Genomic DNA, 24,023 nt, shown 5'->3' on the forward strand with positions numbered 1-24,023 from the left:
TTTAGTGACTTCTAAGTCCCACAAAAAGCATTTCGATTGTTTGTTCCCACTTACCTCCAGCTCCAGGGTACAGTCCTCCAACACCAGGTACAACACCCAAACCTAGGAGATCAAGGGAGAATCAATGAAACGTTGCTTTGTATCTGTGGTCTTTGAATGAACTATTCCAATCTCTGTAAAGTTCCACCACATACAAAGAAACATTACCGTATTTAGCTGCTTTGGCTTGAGCAGGAGTAAGACCTTAGAGAGAAAAAATGGTTTTGAGACTCAATGATCATTATAATGTTTTAATTTTCAGACAGTTTTTTTTTTTTTTTTTTTTTTTTTTGTACCTCCCGTTGCAGGATAGACCCCACCAGTTCCTGGCAAAATCCCAGCCCCACCAGGAAGTACTCCTGCACCTGGAACAAGTCAGGCCCATGATCTCAGATTGAGATTTCCAGTGCTATATATCAGGGTTCTTCAGTCCAGCTCCCGGATGGACCACTGTCCTGCAGAGTTTAGTTCCAACCCTGCTTGTTTTCTAGTAATCATAAAGACCTTGATTGGCTTGTTTTTGTGTGTTTGATTTGGGTTGAAGCTACAGTACTTGGGTTGAAAGTCTACAGGACAGTGGCCCTCCAGGAGCAGAACTGAAGAACCATGGTACATCTGATCCTAAATGGAGGATCTTAAATATGAATACATGCTTACCATATTTAGCAGCTTTTGCCTGAGCAGGGGAGAGCGCACCAGCACCTTGACACATGGGGTAACACAAAAGATTTATCAGTGTTGTATCATTCTAATAAAGTGACTTTCATTTAACACTACTGCACACAATTGCATCTCACCCCCTGCCCCAGGAAAGAGTCCACCTGCGCCTGGTACACCACCAATTCCAGTAACACCAGGACCAGCACCTGGTCAAAAAATAAAAACAACTTTGAGATTATTGGCTGACTGTGTAATACAGTTTGGAAGCCTGAATCACCATAACAAAGCAAGATAATCAGTCAAGATAATCAATGTACTCACCATATTTAGCTGCTTTAGCTTGAGCTGGTGTAAGAACACCCGTACCTGCTTAGAGAGAACAGATCCAAGTGTTGCTTCAAATTTAGGAAAAAATATTTCATGGTAGCTTTAACATAAATAATATCACAAGCCATTGAATCCCGCATCTCATGGCCCATTTGCATTGACTCGCGATGTGTCTTGACATGCAATGTTTGAATGTACAATAGCTCTGGTAGCTCCTATATTCCTTGTACTTTCTAAGTTCCTAGATTCTAAAGGGAAAACACAAATCGATAAAATTTATACTTGAATTCACTCATTTCTTTTGATACACAGCACAGTGAATAAATGTAGGACAAATTTAAGTTGGGTTTAGATTTTAAGGCTCTTAACAAACAACATAAAGTGTGGTCTGTCCTCAACAACAACATTGATTGTTGTTGTTGTTGTTGTTGTTGTTGTTTTTGGGGGGGGGGGGGACAGTTTGGACATTTGAGCTTCGTTTGTGTTTACAATGACATATGGATGAGTAAATTATTTCCTTTAAAAGGACAATGGCTGATTGCAGCTCTTAAACCACTCTTTAGCAAAATAATTTTCACCTCCTGCCCCTGGGTAAACTCCACCAGCACCACCTGCTCCAACACCACCTAAACCAGCTCCAACACCCAAGAAAATATGTGAACACTAAACTAACCGCTTGGTTTCAGTACGGACTTTTTCTTTAATAAAAATGTTGATTGTGGTTTTAGGGGGTTGCAAAGGAAAATGCATCCTTACCTCCTGCACCAGGGTAAAGTCCACCAGCACCACCCGGAAAAGCTCCAGCCCCTCCTAAACCAGCGCCAGTACCTGAAGAAATAGGCAAGCAGTGAACTTTTAATATTAGCACTTTCTAAAAGAACACAATGATGCACAAATAACTGAAGTGCCATGTTAATTTAAGCATGTGGACTTTAAAATCATTTAATAAATGTCTCTTACCATATTTAGCAGCTTTGGCCTGTGCAGCAGAAACACCCAAAGTCCCCACACCTGCAAACAGAGACAGCAGATCAGTTAGTGGTCATGCATGTGTGTGCGTGCTGTTTGCAGCATGGAAAATAACATAGTCATTTCAGTATCTTTGCAACTCTTCTAGGGCAGTTCTCATGAACATTGACGTGTTCTTAACAGGCTATTTTAGATTCACCCTCTAGTTATTACAATTATTGACACATGGCAGCTCTGACATAACACACCAGTGCCTGTTGGATAACCTGGCTTGGAGCCAGCTCCTCCTTTCCCACCAGGTAGTCCAGCGCCTCCACCAAAACCACCATAACCTTTGGCAGAGCAGGTGAGAATCAGCACACAAGCTCATACATATCACACACAATGTATTCAGCACATGCATGTAATCAAAGTCACGACTGTAGCCTATACCGTAAGGAAGTTTACCGCCAGTGTAGGGCAACCCAGCACCTGTTGAGACAAGTCATGATGTAAGACAAACTAAAGATCTACGAAAAATACTGTGTGACATCTAATGCAGGGATAGGCAACGTCGGACCTGGAGTGCCGCTGACCTGCAGAGTTTAGCTTCAACCCTAATTAAACACACCTGAATAAGCTAATCAGGGTCTTCAGGATCTCTAAGGCTACAGGCAGGTGAGCTAAACTCTGCAGGTCTTCGGCACTCCTGGATCGACGTTGCCTATTCCTGGTCTAATGTGCTGTATACATATCAAAGCTATTCACAACAGTAGAGCTTGGCGAGAACTGCTACAGATAGAACTGCAGAAAATTAGATGATAAAGAAGAGCTCACTTTCACATAACCTGTGAAGCGATAAACCGTTGAAGCTGACCGCATATTTCTATCAACATTATATCTTGTTTTTATCAGAACAAATATGCACGTTTGGAAAAGCTCTGTTCCACTAGAGGCTCACATATTAATACTGCAATCAATTTCTCCTAATTTCACTGGATGTATTCCTAGTCCGTGATTAAGGTTGATAACACGCCGATAAGAGAGACATGAAAATATGTACTTCACTTCAAGCTTCAAACGGAAACATTTATGAAAATATTTTTAGTTGTGACTATGAAAACTATGACTATGAACTTTGTCAAGGCACTTTCCCACTTCCCAGAGAGCACGTCGTCAATCTGAGGTTAGCGCTCGAAATGAATTAATTGAGCACTTCAACTGCTGAACCTCCATGTATGAGAAATCACACAACGTTTCAGTGCACCGGAGAGCAATCCACTACATAAATGGATGACTTGCGATGCAAGTCTAAGCACTGATCCAATATAGCTGGGTTTCATCTGGAGCATTTGATGAAAGACATTCTTGCGTTCTTATTTCTATCAACATTCATATTGTATTGCTTAATAGCCGTAAAACCACAAATGTAATCAGTCAGCAAATGCTTCTTTTCAAGGCGTGGTAGAGCTGGGCTGAGCGCGATTTGTGCAGTCTGATCAAAAGAATCGAAATGTTCCACCTGGGGCTTTGGGAGATTTGAGAGGGTATCCGTGAAATACTCCTTGTTGCAGTGGTCCATATCCACGGCCACCTGCAGAAGAAAGATCATTTGTTTGGATGTCAACAGGCAACGTAAACTTTTCAAACACATGCTTCCACAAATCTGAATCTTCCACACTATCCAGATATCAGTGTTATTATTCTGTTTACATTGGTTGCTATATGTTCATGTACTAACCACCACCTGGTACCAGACCCTGCCCTCCACCAGCAGCTATGGGAAAGATTCAGTCAGTCAAAAAGATGTTGGTATAGTTTATTTCATTGCGACAACTGATGTCATTTTCTTTTGAGAGTTTACCTGATTTAGGTTTGAGTCCAGTTCCTGTGGCTACACCAGGAAGAACACCCCGCCCATTGAAGCCTGTAATCATTTAAATCCAAGTGATCAAGACCAAATGAAGGCCATGTGTGCGATTTTAATTTGGCGTTTTATCCAAATGACTGATTAGCAGGCCTGCACTAAATCTGTGAGCACAGAAAGCTCCACAGATGTTTGCAGAAATCATTTGAGTTCTACACATATCTTTGTTCATGAGATGTCTTGGCTAATTTGATAACGGCCCAAATATATTCGATTCACGTAGACACAATATACAGTACACTTCACGCATCATTGGAGTCTTCTACAGTGTGTTTTCTCCTTTACTTCAACTGCTGTTATAAAGGAGCAACACTGAAGTCAATCTTGCTGAGCAAGTTAGGTTAAACAGTCTTTAGCTAGCTACCTGAAGAATCCAATACACACTGTGAAGGTAACTCTGTCGCCCCATTGAGTGTGCCAAGAGATTGTAGGTTTGCATTCTTGCATGTAATGTCTCTGGCCTAAGCTTGTAGCATCCTCAGCTTTGTTGAACACATTTTGCAGAGAGTAGATTCATTTCACAGAATTGGACATATGTTCCCCACAATCCGCACCATAAATGTGAAAAACCTTTGCAGTTTCCTTGTGGGCCTGCTGGTCATATTACAGTACATAAACAAAGGAAAATAACAAACCTTGTCCAGGAACAAGTCCAGGCACTCCCACTCCTGCAGAAAAAAATAAAATTACAAATGGATCTATAATCATACTTATGTCCATGTGTACGTACAACTTCAATCCTCCACACTTACCTGGCACTGGAGCTTTTCCGGCCTTCGCTGCCTTGCCCCCAGGTCCAACCCCACCAGGGCCCAGTCCCTGTACACCGGTTTGAGGAATGCCAAGGCCTAACAAACAGTTGAAAGAAGAGACTATCTTAGACCGGACTATCACTGCTGGCTAATCATTCAAATTTACTTTTGCTAAATGCACATTCACTGCACCTGGGAGACCGGTACCAGGACCAGTTCCTCCTACACCTGGCCCTGAACAAACACAAACATTCAGTCAGATCACTACTACAACACACTGGTTGCAAATCGGGACTGCAGATATTCCATATGCTTCCTCAGTGATTTAGGCCCAATCCCAATTCTACCCCTTACCCCTACACTTTCCCCTTGAAGGGGAAGGGCTAGATAGCCCTTCAAACGAAGATTTTTCGGGACCTCACTTCAAAGGAAGGGCTAAAAGAAATTTCCAACATGGCTGCTCACTCGAGCAAGCAGACCCATAAATGTAAGTAATTTTTGCCATTAATAAGAATTTTATGACAACTTTTCATTATATGTGTATTACCTTCAATCTTGTGTTTGTGTTTACAGTGATGTTCTGTAAAGAAACGTTTACAAAAAAATCGCTAAAGTTTGCTAGCGGAGAGCACTGATTGCACGATATTAGAAAATATACGTTTTATCTACAGGGCTCGAAATTAACTTTTTTACTTAGTAGCACTGGTGCTCCCAACTTCAAAAAGTTAGGAGCACCAAAAAAAATTTAAGAGCACCAAATGAATATTAAGGTTGTATTAAATACAACTACACAACCTATAGCCTACAGCCTAGATATGTTATGTAGCCTAATTTGCACACATTGGGGAGTCGCTCTCTAAACGTGGGGTATTAAAATTGCTTTTGAATGCGCACGCGCGTTTTACTTTCGATTTCGTTTTAACGATGGCGCGAAACTCTCGGCGGTGCTGAGCGTGCATTCTACAATACAAGACATTAATTTAACAAAACAATTTGAAAGTGGGGGGATTTTGAAAAGTGTGTCCCCAGTGGAAATTACGCCCCTGCGTGTGTGAAACTCTGGAGCTGAGTTATCATTTGATGTGAATGTATGCTGCGTTGTACAGTACACTGAGACGGAGGCACCAGAATTGCGTCTGACAGAATGACATTTTATTTGTCCACAATCAAAAATCGTCGTATCACACACCCCTAATTTCAATGTAGTTTACAAATCCGGAACAGAGGTTGGTTGAGAGAGAGAGAAAAAGCGTCCGGTTCCGAGTTCCAGCGGAGCGCAGTGTCAGTGACAGGGAGTGATCGACGGCTAATATCTAAATTCTGCATTAAAGTTAAGAATGTACAGATCGAGTTTAATTAGTTATGTAATGTTGGAGAAAACGGCGAAACTGTCACTACGTATGATGACGTATGACAGTGTAGTAGTGGTGTCCCATTTCTTAGGGGAACATTTTTAACCCTTCCCCTTCCCACTTTGTTTCAAGGGGCAAGGGGAAGGGGCGAGGGGTAGGCAAAGGGGTAGAAAGTAGAATTGGGATTGGGCCTTAGTTTGCTTCGCTTGCTCTGTCCTTCTGACATGAAACGAGTTGTCTTATCTGATTTCAGTGCCTGGAAGCTGATGTTTCAGGCTGTTCATTTATTTGTTTAACCCTTTCCAACCGATATCAAACACAGAAGAACAGACATTGAATGCTGCTTTAAGATTGTGCCAAGGACACGCTGAAGTAATGTGCTGGCTTTCGATGCACGAACACCACCAGCGGGGTCCCAGAGGGGACACGTTTGTTGATTTGGCTCATGATCTAAGGCTCCTTAATTCAACTTCAAGCCAACTGGAGTACCATGAAAAGAGTCATAGCTGCGTGAACACCAACAGAGTAAGTTATTTGTAAAAGGTGTTAAAAAGGGACCTGTGTGTTTTTATTGTATGAATGTTTCCTCTGAAAATGAGGTCAGCTCCCCACCCACTTTTTACATTTCAATTCTTCCCAAAAGAGATTTAATTTACAATGTGCTTGCACAGTGGAAACAACGGACACTGAAAGACATATATTACCTCCTTTAGCAGGCTTTCCACCGGCACCTGAAGTAAGAGAATCAGACTTAGAAGAGAGCTGTGTACTTTTTGTTACTAGGAAACACTAGGAAAATCCAAATCATCAATAGGCATGCAGAATAAATGGCACCTCCAGGCAGACCTCCACCAGGCAGAACTCCTCCAGGAAGACCTCCTCCAGCTAGCCCAGTGCCTAAAGAGAAGGCCTGATGGTTATATGTAATTACTTGGCTGCACTTTAAGCACTATTCACTGCATGATGAGCACCTGATTTAGCCGGTTTCAGACCTCCAGCCACTGGGTAAAATCTTCCAGCACCACCATATGCACCATAGCCCCCATAACCACCTACAGTAGAAGAGCCACACAACATCAATTTTAGAAAACCTGTATGCCAGGAATGTCATGGAAATTTACAGACGTTAATAGTGTCAGCTATTTGATATTGAGGACAATGTAGCATTTCCACTGAAGAAATACAACTCAATCAGCAGCATTCGTTGCTTTTCAACTTTTTGGTAACACTTTATTTATATAGCCCACCAAGTATTTGCAACTACATGTCAACTGGAAGTTGTTTGAGTATTAGAAGACCGCCTACTTAATATCTGCTGATACTTCATTTCGATGAATGACGATGCGCCACTTTGCAAATACGCCAGCTTATTCCTTTAACCCTAACAAAAAGCGGACAGAAGACAACGAAATTATAGGTGGATCTGTGCTAGCCTCCAAGCAATGTAGTTTTGCCTCTCTAGAGAATGTAAATTCATAACGCTGGATAGTGGAATAACAAGTTAAGAGAGATATCTAATAGGAAGGATGTCACATATGAATCATCATGAATTATGAAGATGATCTGCCCCCATCCCCAAGTGGCTTGGACTGGAAACACTATGGAGTGATTTAGTAATGAGACGGGGAGGGACTGGATGGGAAAGAATGAGGAGAGAGAGAGAGAACAAACGAAAAGATAATTTTAAAGAGATGGAAAGTGAGGGCTCAGAGGCTACAGTGGATCTTTTTGGCTAAATAAATGAGGAGTTAGCTTGATTGAAAATTATTGCTACATTGTGTCCTCCTTCAACACGGAAACCCTAAACAAATGAGGTCACAAAGTTTGCATCCGTATTTTATGGTAGAGGGAGGAATACAGGAATGGAAAGGATGTGCAGTAAAATGATTTGCTTAGGAGTCTTTCTTTTGCCTTGTTGCCATTACAGATCTGAGAGTAGGCCTCTAAATCCTGCTGTTCAAACTTCTGACACAAGAGAAAAACTTGTCACAGTGGCTAATGGCAAAAGGAGGCTACACACTCCTGCTTTCCAAGCACAGTTCACTGAGGGCGACGGACAACAGGTCATTAAGTAGGGAAAAATCCACACAGCTCTGCAGAACAGTGCCACAACTGTACAGAGCTGAAGATATAACCACATTTTGGTTTGTTACAGGCTATTAAACAGTTTGTCTACATTTGGCTCCAATGTTTGGATGAGTTAAATGTCTATCATAGGCTAAGAAAGGTCTCTGCTGATCTCAGCCTCGAGCCACATACCCACAAATAATGCCAACTTACTGGTATCAATGGTTCCAATGTGACTTAGTGCTACACTAAATTAAAGTAAATGCTTCTGCATGCTGGAAAAGAAGCGTTCTTGATTATCAATACCAGCAAACAAACATTTCCAGTGACTGTGGCTCAGTCCTGCACATCATCTTAACAGGCTTTGACTTGGCCTTCCAGAAACATGTTATTTTTGTTGTAACCAAATCTACGGGTTCTCATTTACAGTCAAAGTTCTATCTGCTTATTGGTCCACAAAAGATTTTTTCTCATCCACATGAGATTGGTAGAAATGTTCTACTTGAGGAGCTGTGGCTTCTTCTGTGCTGTCCTGCCTGATTGTGAACTTTACCCATTTCAAGTGAGGCCTCTGTATCCTTAGATGCTGTGCTGTGGGGACATCCAAAAATGTCATGATTTGCTCTTGGAGTGATTTTTGTTTGGACAGGGATGCCTAAGCAGAGAAACAGTGGTATACAATTTATGAAATGTTTCCATTTGAACAGTATCTGCCTGGTGGATATTAAACTCCTTTATCAGGTATTAAAAAAAGCGTCAAAAACATTTTTTTTTTTTTTTTCTGAAAATCAACAGTGCGATGACAGGGTTCTGTGATGATGTCATCACTACCATGCTGTTGAGAGCATGCAGACTGCCCATATACTATTTGAAGTCTTTCCATATACCTTACATATTTTTCTCTTGGCTGTTTACTCTTATGCTGCTGGCTGTTGTGCAGCTGAGCAGGTTCATCCTTTATGCCTACCTAATACCAGTGCAATATATCGTTGAGTCATATATTTTGATATACAGTATAATCATATATTTTATTCAGTTACATCAATTATATCAACTGATTACTGTTAGATAATACATCTGGAATCTTTTTGAAGACAAACAGAATGCCCAAGAATGCAGAAAACTGTATATACACCAGAGGTCGCGTTAACTGAAAATTGTCCGCCACTGATGGAATTTTTTAGCAATGACGGAAAAATCTGAAGGCCGTCCGTCATTTTGACAGATTACACTGAGGGTGATCTATTGTAAATTTGTAGCTGTAATTCGAGTGCGAGTGTGCTCCAATGTAGCGATGGATCCAGAACAAAAAGGGAACTTCACGAATGTTTTCCTATGCATTTGATTATGCACAGCCAAGTACACAGAAGCTACAATGATCTATCACGCCACATTAAAGAGCACCAAAACAGTATTTATTGCTTGAATTTCTTAACGAAATGGACAGAATTTGAAATTTGAGACCTTGTTTGATATCAAAAGTAACACAAAGCCTAGCCTATTGCTATTTGTTTATTCATCAACTGAAAACAGCATAGACCAAAAGATTGATTGTGATTTAAGAATTGATTTTAGTTCATTAAAATGAGAATCTATTAAAATCGAGAAATCCTTTTTTTGTTTACCAAGCCCTAGCGTATTTTGTTGTTTTTAAACACTGCGCTGTCATTCTGTAACTTAGGTTCATGATTAAAAATGAAAATGTGAAAAAAAATAAAAGCAATTAAAAGTTTTATTCTAATTGAAATATGAAAATTATAATGACGGGTAATAATAGATTATGACGGAATTTTTACGACCCTGTCCGTCAAAATGACGGACAATGTTAAAGTTTAGCGCAACCTCTGATATACACATATATTTTTTTAATACTTTAGAAAGTCTACACACATTTCTTCTGTCAGAGGAAGAAATGTGTCAGCACATTTCGCTCTAAAAGTGCTGCGAAATGTGACAGAAGCAACGTAATGAGATGTCGTCACATGAAAGAGGCTGGATTGATTATTTCAGAAAAACTTGCTTCTTGACTGGTCATTTTATTTTTCAGACATGTCTAAGTGGACAATTCTGGGCCAGAATAAGCTGTAGAACAGGACAGACTTTATGATAGAAGTGACACTACTGAAAGTCCCCACTAGCACATCTGAACACGCAGAGGCTCAAGAAATGAGGAATGCTCTTGGACTAACTGTGGCTAATTTCCTTTTGTTCATCATGAACTCAAATCTTCAGATGGAGCTGTTGATCCTTTAGTTTCTTAGTGCATCTAATCTTTACTAATATATCAATTAAAACGACTCTCAGACGTGTGGATCAGACGCCCAGACAGGTGCGTCTGCCATTAGTTAATGATGCACTCCCCTGGTTTCCTGGTGTCAGACAGCAAACCTCCCTCAAGCACTGTGAGTACTGCTCAGGCAAGGCAACTATTCCTGATGTACGTAAAGAGAGAGTCCAAGTGCAGCTGGAATATATTACTGTCATCTCACTCTCCCTCTTTCCAAAAAGCCCTGAGTGCGTGAAGGTTATCGAAACATAACGTTACCCACTCCCAAAAACTTAAAGAGGAGGACAGAAGAAGAAGGAGCATATACTTTCTTTAATGTATGGTAGAGAAAACCACCGTTGAAAGTTTAAGCTGGATGCCATATGTCAAATGACGTGATTTGTCATAGATAAAACACCCAGTGTAGGTAAAAATGTTAGATGGAAGGGATTTTGAACAATGTAAGTTTCAGTTAAGTTATTTTGAAGTATTGTCTAGTGCTTTTGAGTAGCCCTACCAAAAATGGCATTGCCATGGTACTTTTTATCTATTTATTTATTTATTTATTTATTTATTTATTGCTAGTGACAGCTCATTAATAGTGTCGGAAACATAATGAATAGTTGGTTAGGATCAGGTTTCCTGCTGTTGCCTGTAAATGTGTTTATTTTTTATCTGCACCACCCTGATTCACTATTTGATCATGCACCACACTGATCCGCGTGGCTGTGTTGCTTGCCAAATGACCATCAGTTGTGCATACACGCAAAACCCTGCACGAAATGCTCGCACACCACAGACTTAGCTATTATACTAATCTAAAACAGGGAAGGTGGATACATTACAGCTAGTCTGCAACTAGATTTTCACCAGCCAGTGCAGCAATAACTAGGCAAAATAAAAGGAACTGCAGAACTTTGTATGGACTGTATGTGGATGATGAATGTGAATTCATTTCCACTGGTTTCTGAGAATATTGAATAGTCATTTGTTATTTAAGACAAGTTGTTAGGCACTATTCACCAGTCTTGCAGATAGTGGAAAGGTGCCATCTCTTTGTCATCATAAAATATGAACAATGTAATGTAGCTCTCTCTCCTGTGATTTTTTAACGATTCCCTTCAAGCGAGACTTAGGTAATAACAACTAGGAATGCTAACATTTGGAGATTTTGTAATAGATTTATCAAGTATGAAATGATCAGGACAACAGCAAGCCGGCGATTTTCAAAGCATGTGGCCACCCAATCCATCTTATGCTCAGGCATGCGTTTGTAGAGCTTTGTGCCAATTATGTGAATGACTGGTGTAAACACATTCCATATGAGAGAGAACCATTCATCAATGATTTCTCTTTGAATAAAAAAGACACCATTTGAGCAGAGTCCAAATGAGTGCTGGATTGTTAAAAGCAGCAGATAGAGGGAGTCAGGAGTAAGGAGCAGAAGCAAAGCTTAATCCACACCCACAAACCCCCTCCAACCCTTTACCCATCCTCACTGGAGCAGCTGGACAAGCCTGAAGATTTAATTTAAGAGAGCAGAGAATTCCGTGGCCCTCGTCCATGTAACTGACGGCAACTGCACTGAACCGACTACAGCATCCTGGAATTCAAATGGCACGGAATTCCTGTGAGATTATTGGAAGGATCTCAGGCCCGGTCATTTCCACTGACCTGTGATCTCGAGATACTTCGTGAACCCTACAGCACGTTAATGGCCAGTTACCAAATGAAAGAAAGAACAATAAAGACGTGTATAGTCGTAGACAAAAAAAAAATAAAAAAAAGTCCTTCTGTTAGATGGTCCAATGATGACATCAGCAACCGCACATTGGCTCATTCACTCTAGGCCTCGATGCTTAACTAAGTAGCCAGCATGAAATATGGGTGCAAGTTGTTTCAGCTTTGGACAGAAGTTCGCTATTGGTTGGCAGAGGGTCTCTAGATCTTCTTGTTCAGAACCATGAAAGTTTGCATTGCTACCTCTCTTCAGCACATATTTGTTTCTATTTCTGAGGGGATTTTTCTACTCCACGTCGCATTCTGTAGATATATGCTTTGGAAAAGCTGTGGTTGGATCTGGTTCACAGGCCATTCAAGGTCACCCAAAGAGAGCTATTCAATTTAGAATTTGCAACCAGGAGATATTCTGCAGTGCAGTAGCAAGTAGTGTTGTGTTGACACACAATCACGTCAGTGTAGCACACTAGTTTCATATGAGATTCCATTCTTTTCACTTCCAGCCTTTGGAATCCAATGTAAAAGAGACATAATAAGGACAGCAACTCTATAAGCAACATACTGAACTATAAAACACTTACCCCTATGTTGTGCTTTCTTCAGACCTTTATGTTGGTGTGTCCTTTTGAGTCTTCCAAACATGGAGCACTGTATTTGATACTCAAACCTCTCTCTCTCTCTTTTTTCTCCTTCTGCAAACTTTCCTGGAATTAATTCAGCTTGACCATTTAAACTACAGACTCCATTCTAACTCAGATAAATTCAGTGGTAGGTGTGCTATCAGCTTTGTAAAATCTCTGCTTGACTCAAACTCTTTGAATGGCCACTATTCAAAGTCTAACCAAAACAGTGATGCCATTATTATATATGCTATTCTAGCCTTCTTCTTTTGCTTTCTTGGTTGTGAATGATGTCTTGATTCTTCCATCTGTCAGAGCACCTATAGCCAATGTCGCATTATGTATTCATTTTCGAACACAGTCAAGCGAAAACGAGGCACGTGTCATGATAACAGGAAAACGGCTCTGATGCAGGATTTCATTATGCAAGACTTACCTAAAACTTTGATGCTGTTCTACAGTCACTGGTATTTGCTCAGGAAATGCAAATCTAGTTATCGATATGCTGTTGTTTTTCCCTTGATTGGACGTGAAAGTAAAATATTACCATATGTCCCCTTCTGTGTCCATTTTGGACGATTGTTCCTCCCAAAGGGAGCAGGTGTTTGTGCAGGAAAGAAAGTGATGCACTGCCATGTGAACGGATCCAATTTACATAGGATTGTGAAACAATCCATTGTAACAATATGAGCAAGTCTCATTGCCCCAGCGAGATTTTGTAAAACATGACTCATTTGTACTCAGCTTTTCCTTAAGTCACTGAGGAAAATCCATATCTGCTACTGAAATAGTTTTTTACTGCCCTGTTTACTGTTGTTCATTTGAAAGCCTACCTGAATATGTCATAAACGTTGATTATGTAGGTCAGTGGTAACTAACCTATTGTGGTGTTCAGCGGACGTATACGACTTTACCTTTAACATAACTCGCTCACAAGCTATATAATCAAAATCACTGGTGACAACCCAACACTGACACCTTGGCTTCATTTCAAGACCTCATTTGTCACAAGCAAACAGACATGCTTATGAAGTGTTTATGTAGGTTTTATAACAGAGTGCACCGGGGTGAAACGCCATCTGCTTCTGTCAAGTTTAGTTTCTCATGCGATTCCAGAAATACGCCACAAACACGTTCGATCCGTATCATCTCCCTAGGCAGAACATGAACATATCACCCCCGGATGGGTTCACAGTGCAGTCTGAGCTGGCATGGACAGCTAGATCATTTATTTCTATTATTTATCACATCTCCAAGAACGGTATTGTGCAAATCAAAGTCAAGAATGTCAATGCGAGAGCCAACTGTGGCGGTCTGATCAGTTGGCGATGCGTGAAACATGTCCCAGATGGCTCGCATATGCATGGGGTTTGAATACTTTTCTGACAAGTCAGGGCTGAGATATGATACGACCAATAAACAGAGCTCTCCACTCTTGCTCCTGACAGACCTCAGGGATGTTGAAGTACTTTCATGTAGAAAGTTAGTGGACTCTAAATCAGGAGGGGCCCAACGCTGTTCTTGGAGATCTACCTTTCTGTTTAGTGGCAACCCTGCTCTAACAAACCTCTCTCTAATTATTAAACATTCCTGAAGACCTTAATGAGCTGATTCAGGTATGTTTGCTCAGGGTTGGAGCTGAACTTTGCAGGAAGCTAGATCTCCAGAATCGTGCATCCCTGTTCTAGTACGATGGTTTCCAACCTGATTCAGGTCATCAGCTCAGAAGACTTCAAGACCTGTGTCAGACAAAGGAGACATGCTAAGACAGTGAGAGGCGACTTTTTTGAATCGTTTTCTATTGGTGCGCCTGAAGTTAAAAAAGTTTTTCTATTGAGCGCCTGAAGTTAAAAAAGAAAAGCGCCCAATGTCATTGCGTTTTTTTTTCATTGTCCAATCGAATGAATGGATAGGCAGGCCTTCCGTTGTGGTGACGAAAGTTTACCGTTGCTTAGGAAGTCCGGAGACTGCAGGGATCGAGGAGAAACTTTTGTCTATCGCAGATTACCTGGAGCTGTATTTTTTAAGGTTTTTGCTAATATGACAGTTTACTTAACAGCAAAAACTTTTAGATTTTAGAGCGCTCGTGCTATAATCCTTTGATTAGACTGACAGAGCTGCTGATTTGATGGTTGTCCAGCAACATAAAAAAAACACAACGCACTGCTCTTTTTTAAAAGTCACCAAAAAAGTGTATTTGGGGAAGAACCTTCTCACATGTTTACATTATTGCTCTTTCCCCTGTTTAATTTATTGTATCCACATTGCATTGAGAAAAGAAGAGACAATAAATATCTGTTGCCTTCTTCCCCTCTTTTAATTATGTATTGATGTCCATGTTTCCTCTGTTATTTCTTTCCAGTCTGCCACATCTCTTCCTCCAGTAACGATGCATCTTTGAGTCTTCTGGTTGTGTGTGTCACAGAAAGGTTTTCTATTCAGGAAGTGAACTAAGAAGAAAGGGCTTCTTGTTTTATGCGAAATCATTCTCTAAAAGAAGAACACTGTTATGATGATGACCACATTGCGGTGAACAGCGTTCTTTGGAACCGCGCTCTTCCAAAGTGGTTGCGCAAGACTGGTGAAACGAAAAGTGATCTTCAGCATCTTGAAAATGTTCGCCTGTGGACATAGACAGACAAGCCTATCATCAGAAGTGAGAATGAACTCTGAGGACTTGGGAGCATACTGTCCGCACCTGGGGATGAGCACAGGAAGTGATGCGTGGCTCCTGGGGGAGTTGAAGGACGTCAGTGTAGACTCCGCGACATGAGGATGGGCCATTATTCACAATCAGAGGCCAGAAGCGAGCAGTTTGAGGACAGGTCTGAGCCTGGTAATGAAAAGCACATGTGCTTCACAAGACTTGCTGGCTCTTCCCTGATCATCTGCCTGGCCCACACCCTTCGTTCTCTCTGCCTCGGCACTCGCTCCCTTTCAAGTCTGAAACAAACTGGCTCATCTCACTGAGACAACATAGAAAAGCATGTGGAAAGCAAAACCTGACATACTTTCTTAGGGTTGTGCTGCTCTGGTTTCTGTACAGATCAAAACAATGTCTGGTTTGGAGATCAGGTGACTAAATAAAATGCAGCTGCCTGTTTAGCCATGCAGAATTAATCCAATAAATTCAACGTGAAAAGTCTTGCGGGCCAAAGCTTTTCTTGTCATCTCCAATCTAACCACGATGTTTATGAGATCGAACTCACGCACACGTGCGACAGAGAAAAACGGCCACAGGTTCACGACACACGAGCTAACTGTTTATGATGAGAAGTTCCTGTTTGCGCAGCGTTCGTGCAAAATGAGCCGTTTTGTGCAGCGTTGGCAGCTGCTAGCAACGCAGAATCCACCTTTGCTTTAGGCACGGGGCATAGCTGATGGTTTCCAAAAGTCCTCCCCAATTCAGCAGCTCATCACAGCAATGCTGACAGGCCTTACAATTAGCTCTGCTTTACAAGGGCTCGCGTGAGCCAAGCTCGTGACTCGCATTGCTCGTCTCAGCCGTCACGTTGCTTTAATTAAACACCAGGTATCTTTCTGCAGTCTAGGTGTTCACAAGGGTGGCCGGCCTAAATATGTTTCAACACTCTCTGCTGTGGTTTATCCCAAGTAATCCCAAGATTAACCATATACAGGGAGACTTGGGTACTATAAATCATGCTGTTGTACTATCAGGTATTTGATAGTCCACATACTTTGCCTTTTCATTGTAATCACTGTGACACAGGGTTATTTATGGTAGAGCACATGGGCTAGGGAAGCAAATGATTTTACTGAAGTAAATTGGTCATTATATCAGAACTACTGTATAACTCAAAAAACAAACAAACAAACAAACAAAAAAAAAAACACATTTTTTACATTTTACATTTGTGAGCCATAAAATAAACATGCAATGCAATGTTCTGATGCTGCCAACCTGTAACTGTAACCAGTGGTTAGTTTGTGAAGGGTTGGATTCGAGACCTGGGAATGCTTATTCTTAGTTAATAAACTCCAGCTGTGAGTTAGAACTCTAGAATTTTACACATGGTAGAATCTGATTGCACCTAAAATGAGTTTAGGATTGAGGTCCATCACAAAGAGATCAGTATATAATCTTGCTATTCTAGCAGTGTCTCTTTTTTACACAAATAAGGGATAAAGGCACTCTATCAGAGAGATGGACCTTAAGATTAATCAAATCCACATGCTCAGTGCTTCTATGGTAAGCCTTGGACCATTTGCATGAGCCATTTTTTGGAGGGGGGCTACAAATAACAACAATGATTGACTGCTTTATTATTTATGCTACTATAATAGTGTTGTTGTCTCTTTGAGTATAGTGTTATGGCGTGTAAATTTAGAGAGCATGTGATTTGTATGCTGTCATTGTGGTTTGTGCGTTGGAGGTCAAGATCACGGCATACCAGAAACAAACTCCAGTCGTATGATTTCACAAACAGACTGTATTTATCAAATAAATCACTCTGTTATTTTCACCAATCCCATCGCTTCCTGCAAATCCTCTGAATAAAACCCTGGACAATGCTAGAGTCATAGTCTACGCTATAGTGTTCTATAATAATAAACACATTTTCTGCATATAACTATTTGTTATTATTTTGCGTTGAATGATCTAAAAACATTTATTTCAAGTTTTTCTGTTGCTATGCACATTTGCTTTGTTCATATGGATGCAATTTGCAGTGTGTAATTTTCTCAGCTGGAGGCACAAGCTGACCGATTATCCTGTGACTGATCCGGCCAACGACAAGCACATTAAAGACTTGGAAGCTACATTGACTAATGAAGCGCTGATCTGCTTTTCACTTTTTTTAAAAGGATTATGATGACATCACATGATTGTGTCAGAGAGGAAGAAGAATAAAAATGTGTGTATTATTGTACTTATGTAAATACTTATCTATTAATATTTTATTGATTAGAATGTTGCATATGATGTTATGTTGCATTAATCTGAAACATATATTTCAATTAAAGTAAGTAGAATACTAATGAATGTATTTTAATATTGCAGTCAAAACTGAATTGAATTTTGCAGCTGTCTGGCTGCATGTGTCTGTCTCCTTTCGATGGATGTTTAACATTCTAAAAAAACAAAGTTACCATACTTTTGAGAAACAGCCCATAATTCTACAATGATTTGTACACTTGTTTTACAGTCGGTAACACTAGAATACTGTTCCGTCATTATTGAATAACTACATAGGAACTAATGACAAATGCACTATTAACATTATATTAACTACTGTTAACTAACGAGAATTTCAGATTAACGAATCAGCAAGTAATAGTGCCCAGTTGAAAGTGATAGTGCACTATTAGCTAATCGGTAACTATTCAACTATTTTTTCATATCTCTTGGACAACTAGTAAGACTTACTATATACATGTTCATAATTAATGTGAATAATGCAAAATGTATAATTAATTCTAAAGTAAAGATCATGGTAACCCACTAGTAATGACTCAAAAATTACCTCAGAAGGGATTACTAATTATTTGGACCAGTATTCTAAAGTGAAGATGATGATAACTCTCTAGTAATGACTGAAATCGTATATGTGTCACGAATCTGGTCCTGATTCTCAGTCCGCTTGCCACCAGAGGTCACCTTACCATTACAAAGACTGTTGCACTACACCCGGACTACATTTCCCATGCTCCACCTCACTCACCACGCTCACAGCTCACGAACGGTATAAATACGAGGCCCTTCCCACTGTTCTGGGCCGAGTATTGCTTTGCGTTTAGCACTCTCATTGTGTTAGCAGCTGTACGGAGCCACTTTGTTTAGCCTTAGTCTAGTTCAGTTGTGTTTCTAGTTAATTTATCCGAGTCTTGTTTTCTATCGGCTTCTCTGCCTTCCACCTGCCCTGGACTTCTCGCCTGTCGTGGATTTAACCCTTTGCCTTGTCGTTTCGGATTACCCGTTTGCCTCATCCCTTGGGTTACATTCGCCGCTGATCGACCCTTGCCTGCCTTACGGATTACTCTTGTGTCTTGCCCGAATATACCTGCTTGCCGATGTTCAACCCTGCGTGTGTTTGACCATGTCTTTGTTTATCAATAAAGCCATGCAGATGGATCCGCCCGCTTCACGTGTCTGTCACTCCGTTACAATATGCAAGGTTTTGGATAGTAATGACTCAAGTGTTACTACATCCTTCTAAGGGAATTACTAATTATTTGGATCAGTGTTGGTCAAGTGAAGGTCATGGTAACCCACTTGTAACAACTCAAGTGTTACCAAAGCCATCAGAAGTATTGCTATCCAGAACCTTACAAAAACCTCAATCGTTTTAATGACTTTAGTCATTACTAGAGAGTAATTATGATCTTCATTTTAGAATACTGATCTAAATAATTAGTAATTCTCTCTGACAGATTTATTAATACCTAAGTCATTACTAGTGGGTTACCATCTTCACTTTGGAATTAGTTATACATTTTGCATTATTCACATTAATTATGAACATGTATATGCTAATTCTTAGTAGTTCTTAGGGAGACATGAAAAAAATAGTAGTTACTGATTAGCTAACAGTGAACTACCACATTCAACTGAGCACTATTACTTACTGATTCGTTAATCAGAGTTTTGTGTTAGTTAATAGTAGCTACTAGAATGTTAATAGTGCATTAGTCATTTGTTCCTGTGTAGTTATTCATTAATGACGGAACAGTAATCTAAAGAGTTACACTACAGTCTACTTAGGTTTAAGACCAGTCAGAATGAGTTTTTTAGTTCAGATTTTCTTTGAGGGCACGTGCAAATTCTGAGGAATGGAATTAAAAGTAAAATAGACGCTCTCACGCTCAGATCAAAGTGTCATCCGTTTAAAGCTTGAATCATTATTGAATAAATGAACACACTAGGGGCAGGGAGTGTGCACAGCTGGGCAGTGAATGAATGGTTGAACAAATTCTGTGCAAATCTGCATGTCATTCTGCAGAACTCCACTGCCACAGATTGTGTGTGGCCTGACTGAAACACAGCCACAACCACTGGACTGCAGGCACGGACACTGCCTTAGAGCCAATCTAATCTCAGATACATTCATTCATCTTATCGGAGGATTGCGTTCATGCTAGGTCGTGTGTTGCGCGTCAGCAAAACGCAAGGCCTGGGGTCTGAATGCGTCTGCTTCCACTCCGAACCGCAAAGTATTTTTACCTCAAAGATGAAAAGCGAAAGATTAGACAATTATCTCCTGCTTCGCTCCAACAATCACAGCCAAAGACAACTTCCACTGCAAAATCTGATATCGGGGAGTTTATAAGCTCTTTCAGAGTGAAAAGGTCTTTCTCAGAGGAGTCAGCGAGCTGCTCCAGAGTTTTTCGAGCCTGGCTACATTTGTTTAATTCCTTATCTCTCCAAACATGTCGCTGGAATCCACGCTGCTTTAGGAAATTTAATTATACCTGAATGGTGCTAATGCACCAATAGAGCTCGGTTTGACAGAGAAAGCAACAATATTTATATTACGGTATCAGAATGGGTCCAGTTGCACTTGGTAGGCGCCAAGATTTCCACTTATTGTATTGCCCGTGTTCCAATAACACATTCAGCACTGCTGCCCCATTGTTTGAATAGCAATGATGTAAGTTTACACTCAGTAAGTCAGCTCGTGGGCAAGGGTGCTGCGATGAAAATAATCGGTTTTCCGAAAAAGGACATTCAATGGCAAAACCTGTTGAGCCAGTGGACGTGAAACTGGAAATTGGAGAAACGCTGCAATATTCTCACTAATTCACAACAGAGATACTAGTATACTCACATTAATGAATGCTGGGCACTGGGACTAATGCTCCGTTGAGATACATTATTTGAATTATTGCCAAAATTCTCAGTGGGCTTACCTGGTTTAGGAGGTTTTCCACCAGCTCCTAATAAGGGGAAAGAGAGGTGCTTCTTGGTAATTGTTTGCTCTAGTGAAGATTTTCCAGTTTTTATCCATCAGTATCATTTTTGGTAATGCTGATAGCAAGCAAAGATCTGTTTTATTGTTACGTGCAAAAGTGAAATCCTCTAGCATTTCTTTTTTTTCTTTTTTCTTTTTTTTTTTTTACCACAATAATAATATATACCGTTGAAAAGGCGAGGATGTTTTTTGTTTTGTGAACAACTGTATTAATCAAGGAATTACATTGACCAAAAGTGACATTTATAATTTTACAAAGAATTTCTATTTCAAATAAATGTTATTATTTTGAAACTTTCTATTCATCTGTGAATCCTGAAAAATAAATGCATGATGGTTTCCACAGAAATATTGGGCAGAACAACTGTTTTCAACATTGCTAATAATCAGAAATGTTCCTTGAGCAGCAAATTAGAATATTAGAATGATTTCTGAATAAAATGATTTTTATATTTTAGAATTGCTGCGAAAAAAGGACATCTTTTTTTTTTTTTTTAATGTTTTATTGCTTTGCTAATAAACATTGTTAGACCATATCAGGCATTTTTACAGTAATATACTGGCAACACTGTTGCTAGCTAGTTACTGTAGGTCACACATCTACAAAAGCTTTTACTGAGGTTGAATTTTTGTAAGTCACCATTAGGGTGGTCAGTGATACCTTTAGCTGTGCTGTTGGCTCTTTAGCTTAGATTTTTTTTTTCCCTGAATGTGCGCTCTAAACATATTTGTTCTGGAAAAAGACACTAAAACTGTGGGACAGCTGTCATGATATGGTATGAATCTGTCAATTTTCACAATATATACGTAATAGATTTAACTGTTGCATCAGTAGGACACAAAGAGACATCAACAATCCACATATGAATCTCAACAATGGTGACAATCAACTAAAAAGCTTCATGCTGCAATGCATGCTGGGTGCATAGTACCAAACTCATCCATGATGGTTTGTCACCACTGATGAGGTTTGTGTGTCTCAGTAGCCAAGGAAGAACTTTTATGGAAATCCTTCCATCACAACAGCTGCATTCACTTTACCAGGCATATCTTAAAATATATTTTCTTTAACATTGTTATTATTTAAACTTAAACGTACTTTCTGATGTAATTTCTGTCACCAAAAGAGTGTAAAGCTGCATTTCCTCAACATTTTTCAATGTCACTGCATAAATGTACATTACAAAACACTAATGCAATTACTGACAGAGAAAAAAGATAACAATTCAAAAGACAGTCAAAGGTTAAGAGTCCAACTAAAGCATCACCATAATTTGGGCTTAAAACATAAACCACTGTGAACTAGAGCTAATCATCTGTTAATTCTCAATAAGATCTTAGACAGATGACAGAAATAAAGTGAAAGTGGTGTCTGTAATAAGGGAAGATGTTAATGGTGTTTGTGTTTAATTCTCCTCTGGTGAGATCTTGACCATCTGTTATTTACAGTTGATGTTCATCTAAGGCTGAGTTAATAGATCCTTTTAATGAAGTATCTTTAAACAGCCATTGCAATTTACCATAAAAGACCTACAGTAACTAGCTGGCAGCAGTGTTGCCAGTATGTTACTGTAAAAAGCCGGGTAAGGTCTAACAGTGACGTATATGGACTGACATATGGATGACCTTGAAAAGCTCTTACCAGCTCCGTAACCTCCAGCCCCTAAGGCTCCTGTCTGAGTCCCGACAACACCTCCATATCCTCCTGCTGAACAACAGATCGGTTCATTAGCATCCGTCTCACGCTTATAACATGCTTTATCTGTGTCTGCTTGAGCAGCACACATTACACACATTACATGCTATCAACTTCCTCGCAACATGTGTACATGGCAGGATGTGGCCTCACAGACTGCCACACAGGTGGACTTTGACTTTTATGGCAGTTATATGAGTAACGACAGCTCACTCTTAGTGACACAAACACTTGTAACTTAACAGTAGCTCCTGCATTTGAGAAAGAACAACAGGTTTATAATATTGCAGTATGCGAGACTGGGCTTAAAATGAAAAGCTATTGAAAATTTGCACCATTTGTAGCAGTCAAGTGACAGCTTGCCCCAATTGTCTCTACCCTCAAACAAAACCAAAACAGCTGGACAGTTCATCGTTGACTCTTGCCTTGATGATATAGGTATATCTGTGTTGCTTTACAGCAGTGGTTCCCAAACCGGGGGGCATGACCCCTGGGGAGGGGGGGCGCGGAGTTATGATAAGGGGGGCGCGGAAAGTCTAGTGTATAGTCAGCCGATTTTTATAGAGATTCGAAAGAGATATTGGCCGAAAATATCTGCCGTGCCGCCCAGCGGTATTTAGCACGCACCGCTCAATGTGTGACGCTCCGCTCAATATTCCGCTCTATGAATGTGCGTTCCGTTGAGTTGCTCACGGCCCATGTGAGTGCTCCACTCGTGTACTGCTTATGCTCAACGGAAAAGCAAAGTCCGCTCAAATAACTCGCCGACAGAAAATGTCTATGTATACTTGTTCCTGTTTGCAATAGCGTCGCATACTCTGCTGTAACATGCTGTAGTACTGCTGTACTGGACAACGCTGGTAAAATGACGTTACCCTCTCGTGACGGTATGCTCTGATCACATGCTCCGATAATAATAGTTTTGCAGGACTATACATTATTTTGATAATTAGTCAAAAAAGGTTATATCTGATTCTGTTTCATAGAACTGAATAAAAATAATATATTGAGATTTAATATTCATACATTTTCTGTCCAATTTTATTGTTACTTTCAATAAACGTGTTTTATTTTACTGGCTTGAGATTTTTTTTTTATTATTTTTTTTTATTCAGTATCATTAAAATTATTGAGTTATATTAAAAAGTCTTATAAAATGACTATATTATTTAATAAAATAATAAATAAATATTACAAAGCAGTTTCAGTTTCGGCCAAGAATTTTTATTTCGTTACATGCCTAGATTTTTATGTAAAAACAAACGTTTTCAGGGTGATACAAGACCCCACTGTAAAATTATCTTGCTTATTATACGGCTACTTGCCACATATGTAAATAATTTAACACAAAATATGAATTTTATCATATTTTATTACCTCAAGACGACTCGCAGTAACGACTGCAAGCTGTCTGTTATCAGTGGTGGCGGTTTTTGTCGTAAAATAACAGACCACTAGATGGTGCAGTTGATATCAGAAATGAGAATTGCCCTTAGCCAGATAAAATTATGAATGAATGACACATAGTAGTTCTGCTCTAAGCATGGACAAGTTTTTGAAAAGACAACAAGTGCCAGGTAAACGTAAAGTAGATGATGAATCTACTTCTAAGATCGCAACTACAACAAAGTGAAGAAAATATGAGAAAATCTGTTTAAAAAAACAATGAATGCTGTTACATAGTAAAAAATAGTACAT

General features: G+C 39.9%; 1 protein-coding gene across 9 annotated transcripts in view; it reads right to left on the bottom strand.

Moving 5' to 3' along the window:
- elna (elastin a) overlaps positions 1-24,023 on the bottom strand; it is a 57,317-nt gene that overhangs the window by 19,902 nt on the left and 13,392 nt on the right. For 4 of the 9 annotated variants that reach the window (XM_051101119.1, XM_051101112.1, XM_051101120.1 and 1 more), the window contains exons 4-25: positions 22,272-22,337; positions 20,568-20,594; positions 6,977-7,057; positions 6,840-6,902; positions 6,710-6,736; positions 4,846-4,887; positions 4,654-4,749; positions 4,537-4,569; positions 3,839-3,901; positions 3,716-3,751; positions 3,497-3,568; positions 2,428-2,466; positions 2,244-2,327; positions 1,987-2,037; positions 1,783-1,854; positions 1,605-1,661; positions 1,021-1,068; positions 837-905; positions 697-741; positions 336-404; positions 208-243; positions 55-102 (exon numbers count right to left, since the gene is read on the bottom strand). In XM_051101119.1, the coding sequence (XP_050957076.1) occupies positions 55-102; positions 208-243; positions 336-404; positions 697-741; positions 837-905; positions 1,021-1,068; positions 1,605-1,661; positions 1,783-1,854; positions 1,987-2,037; positions 2,244-2,327; positions 2,428-2,466; positions 3,497-3,568; positions 3,716-3,751; positions 3,839-3,901; positions 4,537-4,569; positions 4,654-4,749; positions 4,846-4,887; positions 6,710-6,736; positions 6,840-6,902; positions 6,977-7,057; positions 20,568-20,594; positions 22,272-22,337 (1,224 nt within the window). The remainder of the gene's footprint in view (positions 1-54; positions 103-207; positions 244-335; positions 405-696; positions 742-836; positions 906-1,020; positions 1,069-1,604; positions 1,662-1,782; positions 1,855-1,986; positions 2,038-2,243; positions 2,328-2,427; positions 2,467-3,496; positions 3,569-3,715; positions 3,752-3,838; positions 3,902-4,536; positions 4,570-4,653; positions 4,750-4,845; positions 4,888-6,709; positions 6,737-6,839; positions 6,903-6,976; positions 7,058-20,567; positions 20,595-22,271; positions 22,338-24,023) is intronic. The other 5 variants (XM_051101114.1, XM_051101113.1, XM_051101115.1 and 2 more) reach the window with 5 other exon arrangements.

Source organism: Labeo rohita, unplaced genomic scaffold (assembly GCF_022985175.1).
Source record: "Labeo rohita strain BAU-BD-2019 unplaced genomic scaffold, IGBB_LRoh.1.0 scaffold_127, whole genome shotgun sequence".
Lineage (NCBI taxonomy): Eukaryota > Metazoa > Chordata > Actinopteri > Cypriniformes > Cyprinidae > Labeo > Labeo rohita.